The sequence below is a fragment of the Lichenostomus cassidix genome, chromosome 9 (genome assembly GCF_008360975.1).
Source record: "Lichenostomus cassidix isolate B80296 chromosome 9, HeHo_3.0, whole genome shotgun sequence".
NCBI classification, from domain to species: Eukaryota; Metazoa; Chordata; class Aves; order Passeriformes; family Meliphagidae; genus Lichenostomus; species Lichenostomus cassidix.
Genome location: NC_139490.1, coordinates 13948980 through 13973572, shown reverse-complemented (window position 1 = coordinate 13973572; position 24593 = coordinate 13948980). Strand labels below are relative to the sequence as shown.

Below are 24593 nucleotides of genomic sequence, written 5' to 3'. Positions count from 1 at the left end.
CACACCCTATGTACTCAGTTGTCATGTCTGTGCTGCAGTTGGGAGCAAAGCTGCTGTGGGAATGGGATTTTCAGAGCTCCACACCCCTATCGATTTTTCCATGTGCCCACCAAACAGATGATAATTTTTGCCTCCTGCTAATCTGGATTTGAGATGAGCCAGTAATCTAACGAAGAAAATCTTTTTAATCTCCTGAGCTGTTCAATCCCACCCACATTTCATTATTGAAAATATTTTCTATATTTTTCTTTCAAAAAATGGAACAGCTAGGGAAAAATGACTTGGGCATTGTCTGAATGAAATGCTATCCTGATAACAAAGCTTCTCTCACAAATATTAGTTCCACTTCTATTGCTTTATAATAAATGGTTGCAGCTGTTGCCATGGCAATTTTAATTTTTAAAAACGTATCCAACTGAAGACAAGAAATGCAGCTGTTGTTATGAGAAAGTCTAAAATAAATCCAGATGTGAATTGTATGATCTAGTGTTGGCAGTAATAATATGAGAAACAAAACATGTTACATGTTTTGTTTTCTTGATATACTGGAACGAAGGATAGGGACTAAGGGATACTCTGATTTGTGTGTCTCTGTTCTTGATCCAAATATAGCAAATAAACAGAATGAAATTTCACATTAGGAAAAGGCACTTCACTTGCTAGAAAAACTGGTCAGCCTTGCATAGAGAATGGCAGTAACATTTTTGTAGGAGAAGGGTGGGCCTCAAGCTCTCCTCATTTACCTTTCTGCTAATATGCTAACATTTTATTTTTTACAGCTTATAAAAAGAAAAATCCCAGCCATGGTAGAAATTTTAAAATTGCAATATTACCTATTGCTTACTACCTTATCACTCTACAGCCTGAAGTTCTTTAACCTGTTATACCTCTAATTGTTAGAACATTAAAACAAAATTACTGGACAGTCCTCTACAAAGAAAGTGTAATCCAACAAGTCCCAATACATGTACTAATAGTCATCCACTTGAAAAATCCACTGTGCTGGGAAGATATATAGTCCATTTAAGTCTCTTTTGGGAAAAAATATTTAAAAATAGAATTTCTGAGAAGGTGGTAGAAGAAAAGGTCCAGTCTTATTTGAAAGTAAAAAAAAGAGCTTGGAATTCACTCTGGTAAATGCTGTCAGAAAAGCAATAGCTCAAGGCACGAGCAGAGAGGTGTTTAGAGGCAAACCACACAGTCTGACAGGGAATGGGACTGGGGCAGGATGGCAGATGGGCTGAGAGGTGGCTTTGCATCTGTCTTGTACCTTTTCTCCTTGCTTTGGAACTGCAAAAGGCTGCTCTGTCTGAAGCCCTTCTGAGCTGTGCCTGGCTCTACACAGCCTCAGGGGTTCATTTCAGCAGCTTGGGGCTGCTGAACCTTGTGGAAATTGGTTTGCTGGAGCGTTAAGTCAGTGCTGATTATGGCACCTGCCAATACCTCTTAGCAATCTGGAGGATTACTGAACCTCACTCATGGTAAAATTTAACAAGGAGAGGGAATCACTGCTTAGGCAGGGAAGTTGATGTGGATAGAATTTCAGTCCCAAATTCTAAGGCAATCAAAATAGTAAAACATTCTTTTTATCCTTAAAGATTACAGCAAGAAGACAAAACAAGAAAACACAAACTGACTTCCACCTTGGGGGATATTTTACTCAAAACAATTATAAGTGTATTTCTTTATCCTTTGTACAGGAGTCTCAAATGATAAGCTGACTATAAGCCTTGCTACATAAATACGCTCCACTTGAAGAATAATCTAAAAGTTAATGGGAACCTTGAAAATAATTGGGATAAAATCCTACCCCTGCCCCCAACTTCCTAAATGTAAATCACTTGGTCAAAGAGACCCAACACCAAATATACTGGATGAGAGTTTTTGCTTTGATAAGAGAGCATTATTCATAAGTACACATGCTAAGGCTTTTGGACACACAGCTGCCAGATGATAGTGAATTATTCCTCAGTGCTAAGATGGAAAGAGTTAAGGAATATCTTCCTTTGTTAAAATCAAAGTATAAGCTATTGGTCTATTCAGTGCATTGTGAAAAATCTCACAGAAATGATAGGCAGCCAAATAGACAATTTTTCTTTCTGGCTTTGTAAAGACTCTATTGATTTATGGATAAACATGTAGTATGACACATTAATTTCCACTTAGTTTAAAAATAAATACTTTCCCTAGACAGGAAGTTCTATGAGGCTTAAACAGAGTCATTAATAAGAGGAAAATAATTCTGCCTAGCTTCATTACTCTCATAATCACTAGAACGTAGGAGTTTTGCCTCAGAAACTTTTGCATTCACCTCATTTTAACAATGCACAATGAAAATACTCTCCAAGCTATGGATTAAGTTTTGATAATGCTAGAAATAGAATAACAAAACTGTGAATAGCAAAGAATAGCAAAACTGTGAACATCCTATAATGAGAGTTTAGAAATACCTTTAACATTACTCTTCAGGAATAAAAATACTGTAATAAAGAAGATGTACACTGTTAAATGGTTCAGGAGGCTGAAATTTTCTTCAGGAATATTTTCATCTAGCTGTAACCCTCTCACAGTGTGTCTGAGGCAGGGAACAGCAGCCTGCTAGGCACTCTATTATTCTCATTTCTCTCACTATCTTTTCTGGCTGTGCTTGCTACAGATAAGTAGAACAATGTGGAAAGAAAGGTTTGATTTCTTTTAAGTGAAAATAAAGTAAACATTAAGTGAAAGAGGATAGAAAATGGAAATGCTTTAAAGTTTGAAAATTATATCACTTTTGTGAGACTTTGTAATGGATAAATTACCAAGGGAAAAATGCGAATATCAGTTTATTCAATGTATTGTTGGGATGCTACTTTGTTCAAAGTTTTAATCATATTTAAGCTTTCCTTTTTAAAATCCAAATCCTAATGCCACTATGTCTCCCCAGAAACGTGCTGAAATTTCATTAGGAATCCAAATAACATACACATATGCATATTGCATTCAGAATATGTAGATCATTATAATTAGCAATTAGTTAGGGAACATCAAAGTTCCAAATGCATTAAGAGCAAACTGATAAAAAGACTGGATGTCTCTCCTTGGCACAATGGTCTTTACAGGGAATGTTCACAAGTCCCATTGCCCTAAACACAGTGGAAATGAGCCTGATTTGTCACCCTGAGCTCTCAGGGCCACTTGCACAACTGCTGCCCTGAGTGTTTCCTGTCCCTGTCACGGCTTGTGACTTCACCAAAATGCCACCATTGAGACTACACGTTGCCATGTTGCATTTGCAATTTCCATGAAGACTTTTTTCCCTTTTCTTTCTTTTCTCCTATTTTTTTTTTTCTAAATTGGCATTCTTCAGAGCCAGTATAGGGAGAATACCTTTGTGCTTATCTTGGACACAAACCTTACAACCACGTAATTACAAAGCTTTCTCACTGTACCACTTTGAAATTCAGACTTGTCATTTCTAAGGGGAGGAAAAAGGAAACTACCCATCTGTTTTGTACATATCTTTCGCCCTTGTGAAAATGTGACAAAATTATGCAAATTTTTAAAGGTTTGTGCAATGTTTAATTGACAAATCTCAGAGGAGATCTGATAAACTTCATCAACTAAAAATCTTCCAAGATCTCATTTTTTTAGGCATGTACCATCTAAAACTTAAATATGCCTTTTTTCCCTGCAACTGCTCCTCCCAAACTCAGGTGGCTGCTGTCCCCAGCCTTCAGCACTGACCATCACAGCACCCCTCTTCTCCTCATTACCTCCTCTGTTGGTCACAACTTAATAAGAAGGATACTGAAGAGGTGCTTGCACCAGAAATGAAGTCAGGGTCTCTCTTGGCTTTAGGGAAGGAGGTTGGATTGAGATACAGTCCTAGATTACCTCCAGAAATACTTTCTATCACAGATGGGAGACCTAGGGACTGGTGAGTACAACAGAAGTGGTGGAGTAGGTCATGCAATCGAGGGGAATGGGTAGAGTGAGATAGATGTGGTGACCAATGTCTTGTGTAAAGATAAAGGAGAGAGAAGGAGTAAGATTGAGCCCAGTTGGTGGAAACAAGGAGAGAGTGGAGCTCTATAGCCATTGGAATAAATTCTAAGAATAGAAATTCGCTGAGTCTCGTCATTTAAGTAGCTGTGAAGTGCAGTAGCTAGAGGTTTGCAGTCGCTCCTGCTGTGCCTGGCACTGAAGGAAGGCAGCTGATGCTACTGTTATCAATTATTCTCTTTGCTCAAGTGACAAAAGTATATCCTGAAACCATTAAAGTTCCTAGTCTAAAAGGTGAAATATGCACACTGAAATAATATCTTGGGTATGGAGAGTGGGAGGTTCCTCTGTATGAAAAAATAAACTTACAAATTACATTTGATTAAAATGTTTACAAAAGGTGCCTCTCAATTCCTCCTTTGTAAGATATGAAGATTTTTGGGCATTATGTAACTTTTGAGTACTTGATAACACTTGCATTATGTTGATGTGCTTTATGGGCAGTTTCCCTTCCACACAGAAATATATATATATTTGCACATATGCACATGCAAAAGAATTTCATGGAGAGTTATGTCAGTTCCAACAGCCTCAGCTTAAGGATTTGAGTCTTTAAAGATCAAGGGTTGGGTTCCAGCAGGAAGCAGTTTACCTGATACTCTTGGTAAAAAAACCCAAACGGCTTCAAGCAGGTCATAATGATTAAATTCAAATTGAACTGTAGCACAGAGCTTCTGGAGGGGTTCACAAAGGGATCACAAGAGACATCAGTCTTTCCTAGTGTTCCTGGGTAGCCACTGGAAATAGTCCATTCTCCCACAGTAGGAATGGGTTCTTCTTTTATGTAATCATGACCTGATCCCCAAAGAATAACAGAATTTTTATGGAGCATTCTGTTGCAAGAAGCTCTCTGTCTCTTTGAGATAGTTGTGCTCTCCAATACTGTATTTCTGGGAAGGATTTGGGCAGTTGGTGGCTACCCCACAAATGAAATGGTGGAAAGGTCTCCCTCACCTTTCTGACACAATCCTCCTCTGTCTTCTCTGCCAGGAGACATGAAACATATGTTGATTTATTGAAAGAACCAGACGGATTCTTACATACAGTATTTCATCCAGAGGGGATGAAATGAGCTTTCTGTAATATCAATACTGCCATTTTAAACTAAAAGAGAGTTGTCTCCATAAGTAGAATTAGCCTCTGTATGTAATTATCTTGCTCTCAGAGAAATCGGTCTTATTCACTACAGAAAAGTTATTTGGACAGGAAAAAACCTCTGGAGGAGCTCAAAAACCAGGCTGACTTGTACCAGGCTGTACTTCAGTTCTGAAGAGTTCCCAGTAGAAATCTTTGAAATGAAGAAGCTTTGATGCCAGTTTGGTCATTTGTAGGGAAAGTGTAGCCAAATAATTGCCACTTAGGTGTGATTTGCAAGGACTGCAAGCAGCGATCTTAATTCTGAGCTTAAAACTTACCCGTCTGTTTGTGCATAAATGGGCAGAGATACCTGCAGCTACTCTGATTTGATTGGGTCTGACAAGTACAGACATTCCCAGCTGATTTGAGCTAAGCTATATCTTCATACATCCCTGAGGGCAATCTCCGTAACATTGCTCACTGAAATCTACTCTAGTTTAGCAGTCTGCAACTGAAGGCTGCCTGTTCAAATAACTTGCACAGACAAAGCAGTGCCAATTAGAGAACTGTGGAGGGCTGACCCTGGCTGGATGACAGGTGCCCACCCAGCCACTCTATCACCCTCTCCCCTGCAGGATAGGGTGGGGGGACGAAGATGGGAAAAAGCTCAGGAGTGAAGATAAAGGCCCATTAATAAAGCAGAAGCTGTGTCTGAAAGCAAAGGAAAACAAAAGTTTTATTCTCTGCTTCCCATCACTGGGTGATGCCCAGCTAAGTACATGCAGCAGTTGCTCTGGAAGAGAAATGCAGTAACGTTTAGCTGCCTCTTCTTCCTTTCTCTTAGCTTTTATCGCTGAGCATGTCATATGGTATGGAATATCCCTTTGGTCAGTTTGGGTCAGTTGTCCTGGCTGTGTCCTCTCCCAAGGCTTTGCCCACCTCCTACCATTGGGATGCTGGAGAGACAGCACTGATGCTGTGCCAGCAATGCTCAGCTGTAGCCAAAACACTGCTGAGTTACCAAAACCTTTCCAGCTGCCAGTGCAAAGCACAGCTCTGCCAGGGCTGCCGTGGGGAAAGGAACTCCAGCTCAGCGAGACCCAGCACCTTAGCAAGGAAGACCTTTAGCATATTTTAACTAGATCCTAAGTAAAATTTTAATGTGCCATGAATATTGGAAAAAGGGATATGAAATAGTGAAATGTGAAAGAAAATAGAGTAATGAGAATTAACTCCTGAAAACATTCTGTTCTGAGTGCCCATTTTCATACTGAAATTCCAGCTTTAACAAGCATTATAGAAATTCAACAGCATTTTTTCCTCTGATTTAAGCATAACACTGGTCTGTACAGTAAAGCTCATGAAGGAAAAAAGAAATAGAGCTTTATTGAGCAAGGACACAAACATTTTATGTGGGATTTCCTCTATTCTGGGAAAGATGCTCTTTTAAAGTTCCTGTTAATAGCAAGTTTGGTTAGTTTCCCAGTGCTCACATCTCCTGTTCCAGATGGTCAGTGACGTGAAACTCTAATTATCATCAACAAAATAAGCTGGGACTAAACCCTTCCTCAAAGGTAAAAAGAGCAGATGGACAACTATAATTTCATTATTATAGAAATAATAGAGGAAAAGGACTCCTCATCTACATTTTAAAATCACTCACTAACTTGTTACACAATTAACTTCTTGCCCTATTAATTTATAAATTACTCTGTTATTTGGTTGAATGGCTGCTTGGTATATAAGCCTTTCCAACAATATTGGGAATAGTAGCCAAATTCATCTTGTCTAAGGGGAACCAGTGAGTGAAATGATTGGGTTGAACTTCCATCCAGCATTTTGTTTGCTTTCAGGTTTTCAGGGGATTCTATTTTATTCTCCACATTGTTACAGACATCCCTCCTCCGGAATTTTTGCAGGGATAAAATCACAAATAGTATTCATCTGGATTGAGGCAAGTTCTGTATCCAGAGATCATTAGTTATTTGTCCAGAATTGTAGCTCATAGGCACTGAAATCCCTAATTATTTGCCAAGGATTCAAGGTCATGGAAGTCAGTACCATGGAGCAACTGTCCCTGTGCCTGTTGGGTTCCAGGGATGGTCTTTGAGCTGTGATTTCTAGGTCAGGTTTTGCAAAGGCAACCCCTCATTTAAACTTGCTGCTGCTCAAACTGAGCTCTCACAGGCCTCAGTCCCTCCAGGGCCGCCCAACCAGTTCATGTAAAGACAGCTACAAAGAAAGGCTCTGGGAACAACCCCCTGGATTTCTGGCAGAATCTCATTCCTTTTCTGAATTCATATTCCCTGCCTGATTGCAGTGTATCACTCTTTAGAATGGCTGTCCTGATTCCTATTCTGTTGCCACTTTTCTACAGTGCAGGAGTAGATTTTGATGCAGTGCTTAAAGATTTCAACATAGACATTCATAACAAAACAATATAAAACTGCAAAATTGCATCTGAGAAAGATAATCAGGTTTTCCTCTGCATCCCTATAAGTAAACAAGATTTTCTTCCCTCTAAAGAGTCCTAGCTACAGGTTTATGTATCACTGTCATGATCTGTAGTTACACAATGTGCCCTATCTTTGTTTCTTGCTTCTTTTTCCTAGTCATGCCCTCACAGTGCCCATTTGTTGCTTTCCCCAGCTCATTTGGTTACATCTTCATTTCACCAGCACTTCTCACACTTAGAAATCTATTTTCCTTAAGCGGGAAAATGTTGCATGTGTTGATACTTTTTATGTTTTTGTCATCTGTCTGATGGCACAGGTGCTTTTATTTCCCTCTTTCCTTTCTGTAAAGGCTCTGTGCACGCTTTGTACAGAAGTTGGCAAGGAATGAGGCTTTTATCATTTTGAAAAAGAATTTCCTAGGCTGAAGAGTTTCATGTGTAGGTACACTAAAGCTATTAACTGTGTGTACATAAGGGCCCACTTATGGATAGAAGTGGTTTTTTACACGATTTCTCAGGTACTGCTATGCCTAGAATGCGGGAATAACATCTTGTCTGCACTCAGATACACACTGAAAATAAGTAGAACTTAAATGAGTTTCTTTTTCACTCCAGTGGCTGAGATAGTATGGTAAAAGACACTATGAAATTGCATGAATACAGGGTTTAAAAAGTGGCTAAAAATGTAAGGGCTATGGAGAAACCAACATTCTTTTTCTTTCTTTTGTGATGACTCAAAGCTGATGCCATCATACTTTTTGCCATTTGCTAATAGTGCCTAACAAATCTCAGCATGAATTAGGGGATTCAGGCTTTCAGAATTCACTGTGTTAAACTGAACGAACCCCAGGTACCTACAGGTGGGGAGAAAACTGAAAGAAAGGATTAGCTAAGAGAAAAGTCTTTGTTTCTTAATTGATACACATAAAACAAAAGGTTTTGACATAGTACATATGGCAGCCCATGATGTCACTTTCAAAGGCCACTTTCTGAATATAACTGCAGTTTGAGCGAAAAATATGATGTGAGAATATTCAGCTGTCTTTTCTCTGCAAAATTTGTTATTCAGTGTAGTCAGGGATCAAAGTGTGGCAAAAACTATACAGAAAAATGCTTTAAAAATGGAAGAGCAAAGGATCCAAATTAGAGACAGTCCATGACAAAAGAAAAAAAGAAAAAAAGAAAAATATAATCATAAAGGGAGCTTCACATCTACTGAGATATGCATCAAGGAGACACCCATCACAGCTTTCAAAGCCAATATTATTTCCTGCTACTCCCAGCTCCCAACTTAATTATTCAGCAGCATACTCACAATATCTGTTCTTGTCCTTTGCAGAACTGCTGATTTTAATGTATAATACACAAGGAATAACAATTGGAAATTGTGAGAAATAGCAAAGTAACACTTGCAGATAATGGACAGTTACCTCACCGGGCCAATGACAACATGAAACATAGACTGAATATTTGCAACTATATTTGATGTTTGTCAAAAATCAGTTTCTTCAGTCTCTGATTACATTTCTCTCCTGTCTATGCTACCTTCAAGTTCAATGACATAATAACAGAATTAAAACCACAGAACAATGCAGGTTAACAAATACCTAAAATTAGAAAGGTTTAAAGATTCTTATTAATTTTCTATTTGATGTCCATTATATCACAAGAGTTTCTTACACTTTGAAAAGATCTAAACTGTACTAAAATTAGTCACATGATGACTGTGCTTACCAGTAAGAATCACCAGTGTGTCAGAAGGAATTCTCCTGTCTGCCTAAGATAATTATAGGGATCACTGTCTGAGAAAAGACAACCTTAGGGGGTGCTCAGCACAAGCTGAGCTGAACTCTGGCTTCTGAGTTATTTCCCCTGGAAATTGATACTGTTTTTCAATAAATTTTTTACCTTTTCAATAAATCAGTTACCTTCACCATGTTATTTTAGAAAGCCCTATACAAGCTTCCAGGACACCTTCTGCCAAGAAAGAATGCTTTGAGCATGATATTAACTTGTATAAGGTATGACTAGACTAGAATGAAAGTATTTTTTGAGCGAGAAAGGGGCAGGCTATGGCTGGAGTTGGTATATGTTCATCCTGGAAATATTTAAGTGAAACCATGAAACTACTTTTACCAGGATTTTCCTCAGTAGGTACTCTGGAAAACAAAGTATGTAGGAAATATTTGTGGCACAATTAGTCACATGAGTTTTTTTGGGAAAAGCAGACGTGTTTAGTAACCTAACAAGTATTGTCTTGTCAGGCTCCGCTCTCATTTTTTCTCAAATACTTTGAATTCTTGATGTTTATTTTCTGTGAGAATTCTCACCAACTTTTTATTTAAAGGAGAATTTCATCCTCATAATGAAAGGTTGTAAGGAACTGTGGAAGTTGTTTCTATAGGAGAAAACCCTCGTTCCATCTCCAATGCCCTTGCTTAGAGAGGCCCTTGTGTGTGTGAGCTCTCCCAGATGCACAACAGCTTGTCAGCCTTCCTGCAGCCACTGCTGTCAATTTGAGTCACAGTGATCCCTCCTGCAAAGATTATTTTAAAATAGCACAGTATAAATGAAATCTTGCAATTATCACAAACACCCAGGTGTTTGGTGTGGCAGAATGGCCAGAGGAGAGTTGTTAAATTGGCCTGGAGAACTTGTGTCCTTGATGGGTATTTTCTGAGGGCAATTGGCCACTGTCTGTACACACTCTTGCAGCAGCACACAGCTCGTGTGACTTGCTAAATCCATAGGAAAAATGCAGGGGTAGCTGTCCTGCTGTCCTGCTTAAACTAAATGAAAACAGCACAGGAAAAATAGAGCTTGGAGGGAGAAGCAGAAGGAAAGGAGAGAGATCAATCTAAGCCCTTGTTGGCAGACAGCCATACTACCTTCACCTTGCCAAATTGCCACCTCCAGCCATAAAGGCCTCCTCTCTTTTCCTGCCTTTCCTGCAGTGAGTCACTCCTGCAGACATTATCTTATTTGTTCTGTTAGATAATGAAAGACAATGTGTGTTTTCGTATTCTATTTTTTTCTGGTTGTGATTATATAGTATACTAAATTACTTACTATTGCTTTTCCAGATTTGTAAACATTATTCTCACACCTTTTTAAATAGACTTCTATTGCTGTAATTATGAACATGTTGTGTTTGCACACAAGAACGGTATGGGTTACAGGAAAAAAAATAGCTGTTCTTTTGCAGTGACAGAAAAACAATATTCTTCATTTAAACTCAGGTTGGTTTAGTGGCGTATTAATGACCTGAAGCTGACATTATTAACAGTATATCTTTACCTAAAATGCTACAGGAAGAGCATATTGAGTTGCAGAAGCATTGTATTTGTGGAGAAACTGATTATTTAAGCCAGAGAGTAATGAAATGTGAAACTGATGGTGCCATATATTCTCTTCAGTCTCTACAAATGATTATAGAAATCAAAGTATCAGTCACAGTGAATATACAACAAAATACATCAATTTTCCAGGGACAAGAGATTCTATAGTAAAGATTTGTAGTCTCCTATGTACAGCAAAGAAAACATGAGAAGGAGATAGGCTGAGATGCATAACCTAGACTTGAGTACTGGGAAGAGTAGAGTTTAGAAACTCATGAATCATTTACTATCTGATGGGACTTTTCTTTTTAGATTTGTTCTGCCTTTGAGTTTCACCTTGGGGAGATCTGTGTGCTTTGGCATCAGGGTGACTGAAAACAAGAAATTAAAACATTCTGGGTTCCCCTGACTTGCTTGGAGCCTTACTATTCTCAGTCTGGGAACCTTGCACTAACAGATGAAGAGTCTAAATGAGCTGAAAATGTCTAGGCTGTTATTAAACAATGCCAAGGGAGAGAGATACAAATCTCAGATTTATTGTCACCTACATGCTTCTTTCCAATTCTAATAGCTGCTTCAATGCTTTTCTGTCTGTTCTCTCTACCGAGCTGTCTGGTGTTTGCTTAGTTTTCCTTTAGTGCCTTTTATTATCTGATGTAGCAGACACTCTCCTAAGTGCCACATTCCAACCCCAGTCCCTGGATGTGACAGCCATGCTGCATCTAATAGTGAACTGCTGTGCTCAGACACTTGAGAGTGTTTGAAAGTATTGCTCTTGCTCTGAAAACAATGTGAGGGGTTTACTGCAGGTGAATGCTGCTAGACTGATATTTGGAGAATGATAAATTAAATAGGAAAATTATTTCTTTTTTGTATTGCAAAACAAATTTTAGGGTTTTTTTGCAATTCACTTACTATAAATTTAAACTCCATGGGGCTTCAGACAAAGTATTAAGCTCATTTTTTAACTACTGTAAACTCTTTAAAAGTTTTTTTTATTTTTCCTAAAGGATAGGATAAATCCTAGTTCAAGGGGTCATGTTTTAAGGAGAAGGTTGGCACTGAATTCAGGCTTACTATGAAGCATCTTCAAGCATCATGGAGAACTGAATTTGATTTTGCAGTTCTGTTACTTTTAAGATTATCTGAAAAGATTATTTGTATTTCTAGCAAAGCTCCAGGAAGCATATAATACATGCAGAGTGGAGTAAACTTGAGATCCCATTAATCATGTACTTAGCATCTGTGTTTTTAGGACAGCACATACTTGTGTGATTTTGGCCCATCATTTGTGATCTGTTTGAGGATTCCTGAGAATAAAAAAGCTATATATAAATTTAAGATAATATTATCAGCTGAAGCTCTCCCAGCTTGCCTACACAGAAGTAGATAAACTGAAATACTGTGTACCACTTTGTGGTTTTAATCTTGGAAAATATTAGATTTTCCAATATAAAAATAAATAAAACCTGTCTAAAATAAATAGAATCTGTCCAAAAATAAAAAGAACCTGTCTCAAATTTTAAAGTTGCCCTATGTCCTAGGTTCTCATTTAGCATCATTTTTCCAAGATACCTTGTTTAGAGGAGAAATCATAATAAATTAAGTTTATAATTTTACAGAATATACCTCTTTCTGGGTTAAAGAATGTGAACTAAAATTGCATGCTGGATATATAGTTACTATTAACAATATTGGAATTCTAGTTTTTAACAAACCAAGGAAAATTCTAAATCTACATCTTCATAACAAAACAAATACTATAGCTCTACTAGAGCAAACTGTATCAGTGAGAATGGACTCAGTGATGATAAAGCTTTCATTATCTCACCAAGTAAAGAGTGGAGGTGGGTGTAACTTACTGTGTCAGCACGATAGCCACAGCATCATTTAGGACACTCTCTCCAAACAGGAGTGTGTATAAATCTGTATCCACATTCAGCTCATGGAAAATAGCAAGGACTGTCACTGTATGGAAACAAAGCAAAGTGAGTTGTTATTTTCATACTCCTCTGGCAGTTCAAGAAGTAAAACAATGTTAGAATATTGGTTTTGAGAAGCCCAGTCCTATACACTGCCTAAGTGGATAAAAATGAATTTAAAAGGATCCACTGGAATATATAAGATCCTTAAATTCATTAAGTCTGTGAGTTTTGGTGCTCCAGCTGAGTTAGAAAGAAGCTTTCCCTCTCACACTGAGAACCTTGCATAGATGAAAATGTCACGGCATATTTCACTGTGCATAAAGCACTGCAATCTTGTGACCACAGAGGAATAAGGGTGCTGAAAAATCTTGGGTTTTGCTGTGGATTTTGTGTGTGATGAGTAGTGGTTTAGCTGTTTTCAGAAGGAGAAGATAACACCTATCCATCTGTTACACGTGTTCACTAAGGAACAGGCATCACCACTGCCCAGCCCTGACCCACACTCGGCTTGGATGCAGCTCATGAGGAGCCTCTGACCCACACCAGGATATCTGGCACCTGCAGCCCATTCTGAGGTTGCTCCAGCATATCAGTAGTTTAAGTTCCTTCCTTCTCCCTGACCAATACCCTATATTTGATTTTCAGTTTACCAGTGCAACAGGAAAAATAGAGTGTGTTGAATTTAAATTGAAGGTGAGCAAATCATTTAGACACACATCCTCAGAAGCACTTAGACATTTGGATCATATTCAGGTCATTAAGTCCTGTAGAGATTAACTTAGGCCTTATCTGTTTTGTGCCTCAGTTTCCTTCCCTGCAGACAGGGGATCACAGTCCTTCCTAGGGTCTATCTTGCACTTCATAATCTCCAACTGAAGAAGGCTGTCTGTTCTGTTCATGTATTCTTATTATTATTTTCTCTTTTTCATGGACAAAGCAGAGCTTTCTTTTTTCAAACAGAATTTAATGTAAAGACCTCCAATTACTTGCCTGGTTAAAAATTACATGGCAGCTCACTGCTTTACTGGTCTCTTTCTAGTACATAATTGTGCGATTGACTCTGTCCTCATAGCCCAGGAATCCCAAAGATTAGGAGTGCCTCTGGAATGCCATGTTCACATCTGACATTTTAGAAAGGAAAATTATATATTTTTACATTCACATGACTGCTGATAATTCACACAAAAGCATGACCAACTGATTATGCTTTGTCTTAATAACATTTCTTGGAACTTTGAAAGCATTACTGCTAAGATTTTCTAAATGGCACTTAAATATCTATGTAATCTCAAAATCAGTTTATAAACCCAAAATAGATTCTCAGTTTTACTCTGAGATTTTATGTCAAAGTGATCTCTGTTGATGTGTTATTGCTGAAGAATTTTGGAAGTGTTATTCTACAGAAGAAAATTTAGGAGCTGTGTGTAGCTGAACATTTGCTGATATAGCTATATTTAAATTAGATTGTTATATTTAGCCATCCTGGTAACCTCACCCATCTACTCCCACTGCAGTTATAATTTAAACTGGGAAAAGAGTTCTTTGCCCAGAATAGCTCAAAGGTGTAGGCAGAAGCCTTATTGACAAAAGATATTTTCTTGGTTCACCAAGATCTATATTCAAGTTTTTGCCTGATTAGCAATGCTGACTTAATGTGCTAAACGTGGATGTGGTTTAGTCTCCTGCTCTCTAATGTCATTGGCATAAAAACAGACTTGTTTTCTAAAACTATTTGCCACTTTCAGCTTTTGCTCATTAGCTAATTAGTTTGTGCTTTCATTAATAGTCCCTGTGATAATGATAGAAGGAAAAGAAAACAGTAATCAAAGTCCAGTGTACTGCTGGGGTGTGTGTAGAGGCCAAGCCAATTAGACAGATGCCTGCACATTCCTCTCGCCTCACAAGTAAACAACTTTCTCTTCTTGCTGTCTCTCCCAACTCTACCCCAAAAATATGACTTAAAATCTTTTCAAATGAAAGCAAAATAATAAAGCAAGTGACACAGTAATGCATCAATTGCCTCTTCTGGGTGAAAGTCCCCAGTTCACCTAGTTCTTAGAGAGTATCTTCCATTTCAAATATTTTCCCATTGCCAGTGGAGGTTATTGGATCTTTTTTGCCTGACCCTGACTGAAAGGTTCTAGTCTCTGCTCTCTCCCTCTGCCTCTCTGGCCCAAAACAGAGGAAATGTCAGCTGTACCACTGCTGACAGATATTATCTGACTTGTTTTTAAAGAACTGAAGTGATGCTGGTACCACAAATCCCAAGGGAGACTAACTCACTCTTCCGTATTCATAAAATTTATAAATGCAGTTATTCCTGAATCATGTCTAACCCAAATCTCCCCTTCTGCTCAAGTCTGTAATTTCCATTCCTAGCCTAATGAGAGATGAATAATTTGTCATATTTATTCCGATTTTCTTTCCAGCAGCATTTTGCCTATTCAAAGACTAATTTCAGACATCTCCTCCCTAAAATGACTCACTTCTTTCATTCTCCTCCTTTTAGTAATGTTTTCTTGCCCTTTAATCAGCTCATATCTTTCCTGAAATACAGTGCCTAAAACCAGATCCCAGTAATGTAGTTGACACTTGCTGACGAGAAATAGAATGAAAAGATGCTGTAGAACATGTTAATAAATCCTGTTTTCCTTTTTTTGCTATGTATTTGTACTTATGACTCATTTTCATAGGTTGTAAACTTGAAATCCTTTTCAGAAGTGAATGCTCACTTCTTATCTGCTGTCTATGAAGATGCTTTTTTCTTCAGTGTAACGTTTATCCTTGTCTATTTTAAATCATTACAGGAATCATATTAAGTTCTAATCATGTCTTTCAAGTGTTTGCAATCTCCTTTCAGCATAATATTGTACAATACAGAAACACCTTCTGTTGCGTTAGCCAACTCATTAATGAAATTATAAACAGTTTCTGCCTAAGAATAGAGAACTGCAGGATCTTTAGCACCTCCACCCTGTTTAAGAGCTCAGGGAAACATTTTCACCTTGTTTTGACCACCACTGTCTAGTCATTTCCCCTTAGTCATGTTTGCCTTCATTAATTGTGATAATCTATGGGCATAGGTCAGAATGGACACATTAAATGGGGTGTGATTTGCTGCTATGGAAGAAAGTTAATTTAAGTTACCTCTGGATAAAATAATGCTCTAGGAATAATCATCATGTCCAATGAAGTCACATCATGTGTTGTCTAATGGATAACTTTGAAACTCAAGGAAAGTAGTTTTAAAATAATCCTATACCAGAGTAACATATGTAGTCTGTGAGAACTTTGATATCTAAGTGAAGATTGTAGATGCTGCACTGCAGTCAGCTTGGCCTCTGGCTTTCTGAAGGCAGTGCTGAGGAACAGTTAGCAGGGCTTGGTTTTTTGGGTGGTAACTACTCAAAGACTTGTATAATTCGTTAGATACAATATGTATTATAAAAATACCAAACTACTTTTCATTAAAGTACACAGCATCTCTTATTTCAATGTAAGCATATGAGGACAGAAATAGAGGTAGGTGAAGAAGTGGCTGGAAGGACAGGTCATTTTGGGAGTACAAACAGCTTTTGTGGCAGCAGAAAACTGACACAGATTGAAATAACGTGTACCAGAGCTGCTGACTCAGAAAGGGTTGTGAACTTCAGTTAAAAATTCAGTGATGAGAAGCAGGAAATAGTGAAGCATCTAAGATTTTCACAGTATTTATACCAGTGTAAGTCTGATTCACTTCTTCCTTGACTTCATGGACTGAGGTAACATCTGTCACATGCTAAGCCCAACACAATTTAGATTGTACCCAAATCATAAGAAGCATCTGTGGAGTGAAAGGTGTCTTTTGACATATGTAAAAACAATTTGGTTTGTTATAGATTCCTGTAAAAAGTAGATATAATTGAAATATCATTAAACTACAACAATCCCTATGCTAATTGCATCCAATGCTGCTTTGCTGTTACTTTTAAAAGAATAAGGAAACTCAGAAAATAAATTACACCATTATGTAAAGTACAGGTATTTTTCTACCTTAGTCTTCTGACTAAAACTATTAATATCTTTCATAGCTCATGGCCCCAAATTCTTTTAGGAGGGCAGCATCAAACGGGAAAAAAACAAGATGAGAGAAATCTAACTTTTATTTCCTATTGACTTTGGCTAAAAATAAAGATTTTAATTTGAATTATAGACTCCTTTCTCTATTAATGTCACAGCACTCACAGGTTAGTTCAGTGGTGAATAAGAAGAAAGACATATATTTTAATTAAAAACACATCTATAAACAGTCTTACATAACCAGTGTTTGAAATGCATTACCCTGTTGTATTTATACATTATTCTTCTTAATGTAAAATCCTTTGATTTTGTGAGAAACAGAAACTACTCTTTCTGATAAATATCCAATTTTATCAATAACAAGAGCAGTGCAACCCACAGCTCCAGTTCAGCTGTAACCATAGTAACTTCAAATAGGGAAGAGCCTTGTGATTGCCAACGTGACCAAAGGTAAGGGAGTTTACATGGCTCAGAAACAGCTGTGCTTCGGCAAACTCTGTAAAGGTAAATCTGTCTTCTACATTTGAAATGTCAAAAATTAACAAAAAAAAAAAAAAAAAGGAAGGGCTAAAGGTATGTGAAATTTCTCTGGATGGGAAGGTCACTGCCCAGAACATGTTAACAGCAGCAGCTGTGGAGACTGCCAGAGCTGTACTGTTGGCTTGGTTTGGTGGCTGAGGCAGAGGTCTGATCTTTCCATCCTTGTTCCAGGTCTGTTCTGTTCATGATTCCATTACAGCCATGGGCACCCTGAATCCCCTGAATGTGGGCACTGAGGCTGCCTGTCAGTCACAGAGTCCAGCTGTGCCACAATTCCCCAGTCCATGGTTTCACTCTGCAGGTCCCTGATGGGCAGGCAGGGACCAAGGGCTGAGGGCTCCTCACCAGCACCTTCTCCTCACTCACTGGGCTGCTCCTGAGGAGTGACACATGCAGGGAACATGGGAAAGAACTGCTCTGTCCCCTTCGAAGGGATCACACCTAAACCCTCCCAGAGCCAGGGTACATTAGAAATCAAACCCTTTCAACAGTGAAACAGTGAAATCTGTGCTGTTTTATGCAGGTGAAATAACAAGAAGGTATGATTTCCTTGACAACGTGATAAATTATGCTTATTGATGAGTGTAAAGAAAAATGTAAATACTGGTCCTGTGTTTTAAATCAAAGAATAAAAAAGGCATAATTTGGGAATTTTAAAATTCTATTTCTTACAATTTAACCTCTCACCTGGAGCCTTAAAAGGAGAAACTTTCTCTACTGAAAGTGTTAAACTATTGGAAGGAGATGTTCTGTGTAAGATGAACTACTTGGTTGAGAGTAACCTTGTTTTGTCCCTGAAGTTTCTAACTTTCCTTTCTAGAGACATGAAAGTTTTTTTGAGGCATCACAAAGTATTGTTGATATTGAAGGATCACAGTCTATAATGCAAAACACAGTCCTAAGTATATCCAGTCATAAACTGATTTCTTAATCTTAGCTCAAGTGCTACTTTTCTATGTTAGGGAACACATAGCATATAAGAGAAATTCTTCTGAATTCTTTTTATGCAAAAATATCTAGATTAAAAATCTTCAGATAACCTTCAGAACTAAACCCTACAGAGTGCTATGACATTATTTCCTTCTTCTTAAAAATATTAGAAAATTTTAGCTGGCATACATTTGTTTACTGCCCTGACAGTAAAAGTCTTTATTTAACATGTAAACATCTATCAGTCATCTTTACTATTACACATAAGGATCTCAATCAAACCAACTTCTGTCAAGTCAACAGATCAGTTTTTAGCATCTTTTGAGACTTAATTGCTTTCCACAGCCAAGGGAAATTAAATCTCTTTTTGAAATGAGTTTATAATCCTACACAGTGAAGAATTAAATGAAAAATCATGTAGCAAATCTGACAGGAATTTATCATCTTAAGACTAATTTATTGTTGATAACACTAACAATATTTTACTAAAGATTTCTTTAAAAATCCCAAAATGAACCCTAGATATCACATATAAAATCTTTATACTGATTATTTTATGCCATAATATGTATCAGTCCTCTAGGGCACCATATTTTAACTGATTTCGGAATGCCAGTGAGCTCTTTACATCCTTGAGATTATAATTTAGTAGCAAATCCTACAACACAATGAAATATTTTCAGCAGGGTCGACAATTTAATTAATGAAAAACTTAATTCAAAATTCTCTTCAGTCTTTGAGGGTTTGAAATTTATGGATAAGATTAGTGAACACATGAAACAGCTTAGAATATTGTGAATTGATGGCAGAGGGAGCAAGACTGAACATTAAAGAGAGTCTTGGACTTGCACTAGACAAACACTACATAAGCATAGGAGTAATTACAAACAATATTAATCAATGACAGTTTGTCACTCTAAACATAGTTTTCTCAACTGCAGCTTTAGCTTTTTTAAGCCTGTTTCTAAGCCTGTTTAATACTCTGGGAAAGTAACCCTTGTCACTAATTCCTTAGAGTGCAAGAGGAGCTTCTGGTTTTTATTTTTTTTTTCTCTTTATTGTTCCAGATTAATCAGTGGTGATTTAATACTCCTATAATCAAAATCAGTGCTTTTGTCTTACATGTTACTTGTCATAAGTCAACATTTGTGAAACTAAATAGTTTTGGTCTGGAAAATGGGAGAAGAAATGAAGCCAGCTGCAAAACCCTATTCATAGCACTATCAAGAAACATACTTGGAAATTGTAAGGATGCTTTTATTCCATAAGCAGTTTATTTTCTTAGGTTTTCCTTGTGCTTCCAACTTCTGTATTTTTCTCTTGTTCTGAGGATAGGCTCCAATCATGTGCTGAATCTTATTAATGTAGCTGGGTGATCTTAGAAGTGGCAGCATATTGGATGCTTGGATTAATTTGAGAATAACATTTTGATGCAGCTTTTACAGTAATGTTGCAACAACTGGTTTTGTGGAAATAACTTATTTTATACCGTCTTTGTAAGCAGTCAGAATGACAAATCACAAGCCCAAAATCTTTTGTTAAATATTGAGAGTTCATTTAAAGACTGGAAAGAAAGTGTAGAACAACATAGCTTTTTCTCATTTCTTTTAAAAGCTAGGAATTCAAAAGCTTTATTCCTAAGTTTGTCAGAGAAGCTTCTTGAGGGTAGTTTTTTTACACTAATGCAGTATTTCACATGCATCACAAAATATTTTCTGTTCCATTTCTTTTATCAGCTCAACTGAAAATTTTGCAAAAATCCAATGTACCCTTGCAGAATTTGTACTTTATCTTAGTAGATAACATAGAAAAAATATCTGTTTGCCTTTTCGCCTTTACTGTGTTCCCACAGCTGTAAATAGCAATACTTTCCTTTTAATATCTGAGTACTCTTATTAACATTTTCAGCATAACAAGCCCTGGACAAATCTGTGAAACCTAGGCTGACTTTGAGATTAGTCTGTTTTAATTAGAAGGTTGGACTAGAAGACCTCCAGACATCCCTCCAAATCTAAATGATCATGTAATTCTGTGATTCCAAAATTGACTGAGTCTGCTTTCCAGACTTTGCCATTTACTGTAACTTGAGGTTTTAAATCTCACATCTGCAAATTCAAGTCAATTTGTTGGTATCTGGTTTTTTAGAATTGTATTTCTCATGTGCTCAAGTTGTAACTGATACCTTATAAACAGTATTTACATTGCCTGACCTGAAAGCTCCATTCGCCATATCTTTAAAGTGGGTGAGATCACCCGTGGGTGTGAGGTTGTGATTATCAGCTGTGGGTGTGAGGTTGTGATTATCAGCTGTGAGGCTCCAGCTTACAGCAGTTCTCATATCAGCAATCAACAGGTGCTGTCCTGAAGGTCAGAGAACAACATTTTCCCAATCTTTTCAGCAACCTCAATCACAAAGTTTGTGAGCTAGACCTAGGAAAACTGGTTATTGAAAAAAACACAAGGGACCTCTGGAGCTGATTTGACTTATGATTATCAGAATATCAGATATTTAACAACTAAGGAAAGAAAAAAATCAGGAACAGAGATTTTGAACATTTCTACAGCATATAAAGTTCTTATTCACTCTTCTGGCTTTTGAAAAAGTAATTTATTTGAAATGGTTACCTGGATCTGTGGCAGACATCAGTGATCCGAAAAATAAACAGTCAGTGAAGTGGAATTCCCATTCCTTTAATTGGCCAATGTGTACCATGGCCTTCACAAAGCCATACATTATCAGCCTGTCAGGGTAAAGATAAGACTGGTAATCAGACAGAGTATTTAATACTTATCTTTATTTTACAATATTAAACAGGTTCTTATTTTCTGTAGCTTCTTTTCAGTGAATGTATCACATGAATACTGAACATAAACTAGTATCATATAAAAGTTCTATTTCCTGTTCAACTGTCAAATATTGTATTGAAATATCAGAGACAATTCCAAATCAAAGGTTTTCTGAATAACTGTCATCTGCTAGTAGCAGAGAACAATGGTTTGGGCTGTTTATTTTTCAAAAGGAAAGATAAAGTAAGCTTAAGAAGACATTATTAAGACTAATTTGTCTAATGTAGAACATTTAAACAAAGGCAGTTCTACTATCAGCTCTGTGGCTTGCTCTGTATTTCTAAATGAATTGTTTTATTCTATCAGCTTTTAAATGTTAGCAGCACTCAAAGTTCCACAGAAGGTCTCTAAATGGACATAGTTAACAACTGACAGTGACAGTGAGGTAACAAAGTCACACTTCAAAATGCACTGCTACAGCCTCACCAGTTTCACACGAAATGTTATCACTGGTTTGCATAACTAGGCAGTGCTCTCTGAAATGTACATTCCAATAAGAATATTGAAATAACTTGAAAAAAAGACTCACTTATTGTTAGAACCTGTTGCAGATTTTTACAATTTTGTAAATTTTTGGTCTAGTTAATAATAAACCCCATTTCACTCAATACCTGTTCCATAAACATGTAAATCGACAACTGTGCTCTTGTAACTACAGACCCCAAACCAATCATTTAAACAAGTTCCATGCATGCTCATCCTGAGCTAGGTTTTGCCCTCAGCTATCCTCCTGAGGTGCTCCCAGAGTCACACAAGCACAGATCTGAGGGACAGATAAAGTGCAATTAACAAACAGCCCGAGAGTTAATTACAAATCGCTTTCAGATACTTCACCAAGCTCACTGCATTGCACAAGGAGGGAAGCAGATAGGTCACCACAGCATTCCCCGGTGGCCCTGAGTACTTGTGTACATATTTACAAAAGCTCTCCAGCAAACAGTTCACCACCAATTGCCCTAAACGCTGTATCCAGCTGTGGCTCTCCTTGATTGATGAGCTCACTTTCTCTCCCTTCCCAAAGAATAATGACACAAGACCCTGCATTGAACTTAGTCTTTTTATCCCCAGCAAAATTCTTCAGCTTTAGGGAATGGGGCCTTCAAAAACTGACTGTGCTGCTCTCTCAATTTTCAGTTGTCTCAAAAGCCACAGTAATGGCAGTGAGTACAGCCATGTCTTTTAGAAATAATTGCCCAAACCTGCCTGCAGTTTTGACCAGAGATCCTCTTCTTCCTAATCTAAAAAATATTTTAAAATAGTAAATAAAACTAAGTTCTAACTGTTTGGCAACTTTCGTAATGATAATTCTACATATTGAAGAGTTGGATCCCAGCTGGATACCTGAGCTCCCAATGGTAGACATTACACATCATCCAGTACTACCCAACGCAGCTGCTCTTCAAGGCAATCCAAGGAAAGCATCCCCAATGACAGCAGCATATTAATCCCAAGGAAGTGTTCTGCACTGATGCCTCTATTGCTATTATATGGCAGAATTGGAAAAAAGTACTCTTATTGATTTTTAAGGCTGCTGTCATTTCATTTGATACATACAGTACATTTTTAGCAAATTTACGCCAAACTTCAGTAAATTTGATTGCTTTATTAATCTTTAAAAATCCATCTAATGTATGTTAAAAATTTTATTAAAATGTCCATTAATAAGTTGTAAGTAAATCAAAACAGCAGTGACTGAATTTCCTGCAGAACCTTCCTGTCCCACTGGGACATAGTCCCAGCCGAGGGCTCACTGCTGACACAGAGCAGACTATTGACACTAATGGAGTTAACACAAGAAGCTCTGAATCTGTTGAGTAGGATAGTGCTTCTATTTCCAATTCCTCTCTGTGAAATCATCTTTTTTTACATTTTTACTAATAGAGAATGTTAAATTTTATTTTTTATTGTTTTAGAATTTCAGAACTGAGATCTTCAGGGCTATATAAAGGAAACAGAACCTGGATTACAAATCAGTGTAACTCTGATTTCCAATGTGGCTTTGAAAATCTTAATTTTAAAATAGTACTGCAAAGTAATTTTATTTTATATAATTTTAAATTTAAAAAAATCTATATTGAAAATGCCTTGGTAAAGTTGTTGCCTCTTAAACTATGGGACCTTTATCTCTGTGTTCTAAATTATCCTTCTCTGATAATATAGAGTAAAAGCTATTTTCTGTGGACTTAGTGATGTTTTGATACTTGAAAAATATTCATGAATAACTGATTTGTCATAGATTTGGAACACTAATAAAGTGAAAGAATAGAAGACTAAAACTCAGATTAGCTTTGCTGCAGGAGACTTGACATTTTCTACACCCAAACTTTTTTTTTTAAAGTCTGGGGAGGGACCCATCAAGCTTGAGCAAGTATTTTACCACTTCAACGGGAAAAGAGAAAAACAGTAATGTAATGAAACACATGAGAATTCAGAATTTTCCAGATTATGCAATCTGGTGCTTACAAAGTGCCTCATCTCTAAAAAATGTTGCACAGAATGCTGTCATTACACTGTAGAGGAGACACCATATAAATATTTGACTTGCTGAAGTAAGAATCTTCTTCTGGGAAACTGAACTTTAACTACCGTAAGTTCCAGTATGAACTGGCAAGTAAACCACACAAACCACAAACAATCTCAGTACAACAACACAAAAAAACCCTTTAAACTGGCAAACCTGACAGAAATCAAAGTAAATAACAGACACTGAAGAACTAGAACAAAAACTCTTCAAGGTTTTAATTATTCTGAGCATTAGGTTGTCCTTATATTTTTGAAGCTGGACTGAATTTTGAATCTTGTTGATGTTAAAAAGCAGGGGGGAAGAATCTTCATTTGTGCGGGGTCCAGTTTTTTAAGTACCACAGTTCTGCTATGCTTTCAGGAAAGGAGTTAAGAAAGCACATTGGCTGTCTGTGTGCCGCTGGAATGTTCCAGAGAGTTTGTTTATAAAGCTGCTCTCTAGGAAGGCTACTCTAGGACTGGGACAGCAGCATCTGGGTTTAAGAAATCTGAAAGGAAACAGCAAAATTGCTTTGGGGGTTTTTGGGAAGCTCTTGTCAGAAAGCTCTAAATAGAAAAACCTCTATCCAACATACTGCTAGTAGAAGAGAGATAATTTGTAGTTTTAGAGCAGAGGCAAGTGGGGTATATCTGCTGCAGAATGAGGAGGCTGCAGGAAAGATGCCAAGGACAGAAGTAGTCAGAAATGGGATCAGACCACTCTGGGAAGGGAAAAGATACCAGGGGAATGAAGACAGGAAGGCTGAAAGTCTGGCAAGAGTTTTAATCACATGGGTGGCTAAAAAGGCCATATAAGCAACATGGAGTAAGCAGCAGAGCTGACATGTAATTATATAGCCAAAGGCTGTAGCATTC

At 37.4% G+C, this 24593-nt stretch overlaps 1 protein-coding gene across 3 annotated transcripts in view; it reads right to left on the bottom strand.

Moving 5' to 3' along the window:
- Nucleotides 1–24593, bottom strand: part of SLC9A9 (solute carrier family 9 member A9) — a 171868-nt gene that overhangs the window by 113731 nt on the left and 33544 nt on the right. For all 3 annotated transcript variants that reach the window (XM_085069497.1, XM_085069499.1, XM_085069498.1), the window contains 2 exons: nucleotides 20994–21109; nucleotides 12777–12882 (listed from right to left, as the gene is read on the bottom strand). In XM_085069497.1, coding sequence (XP_084925623.1) covers nucleotides 12777–12882; nucleotides 20994–21109 — 222 coding nt within the window. The remainder of the gene's footprint in view (nucleotides 1–12776; nucleotides 12883–20993; nucleotides 21110–24593) is intronic.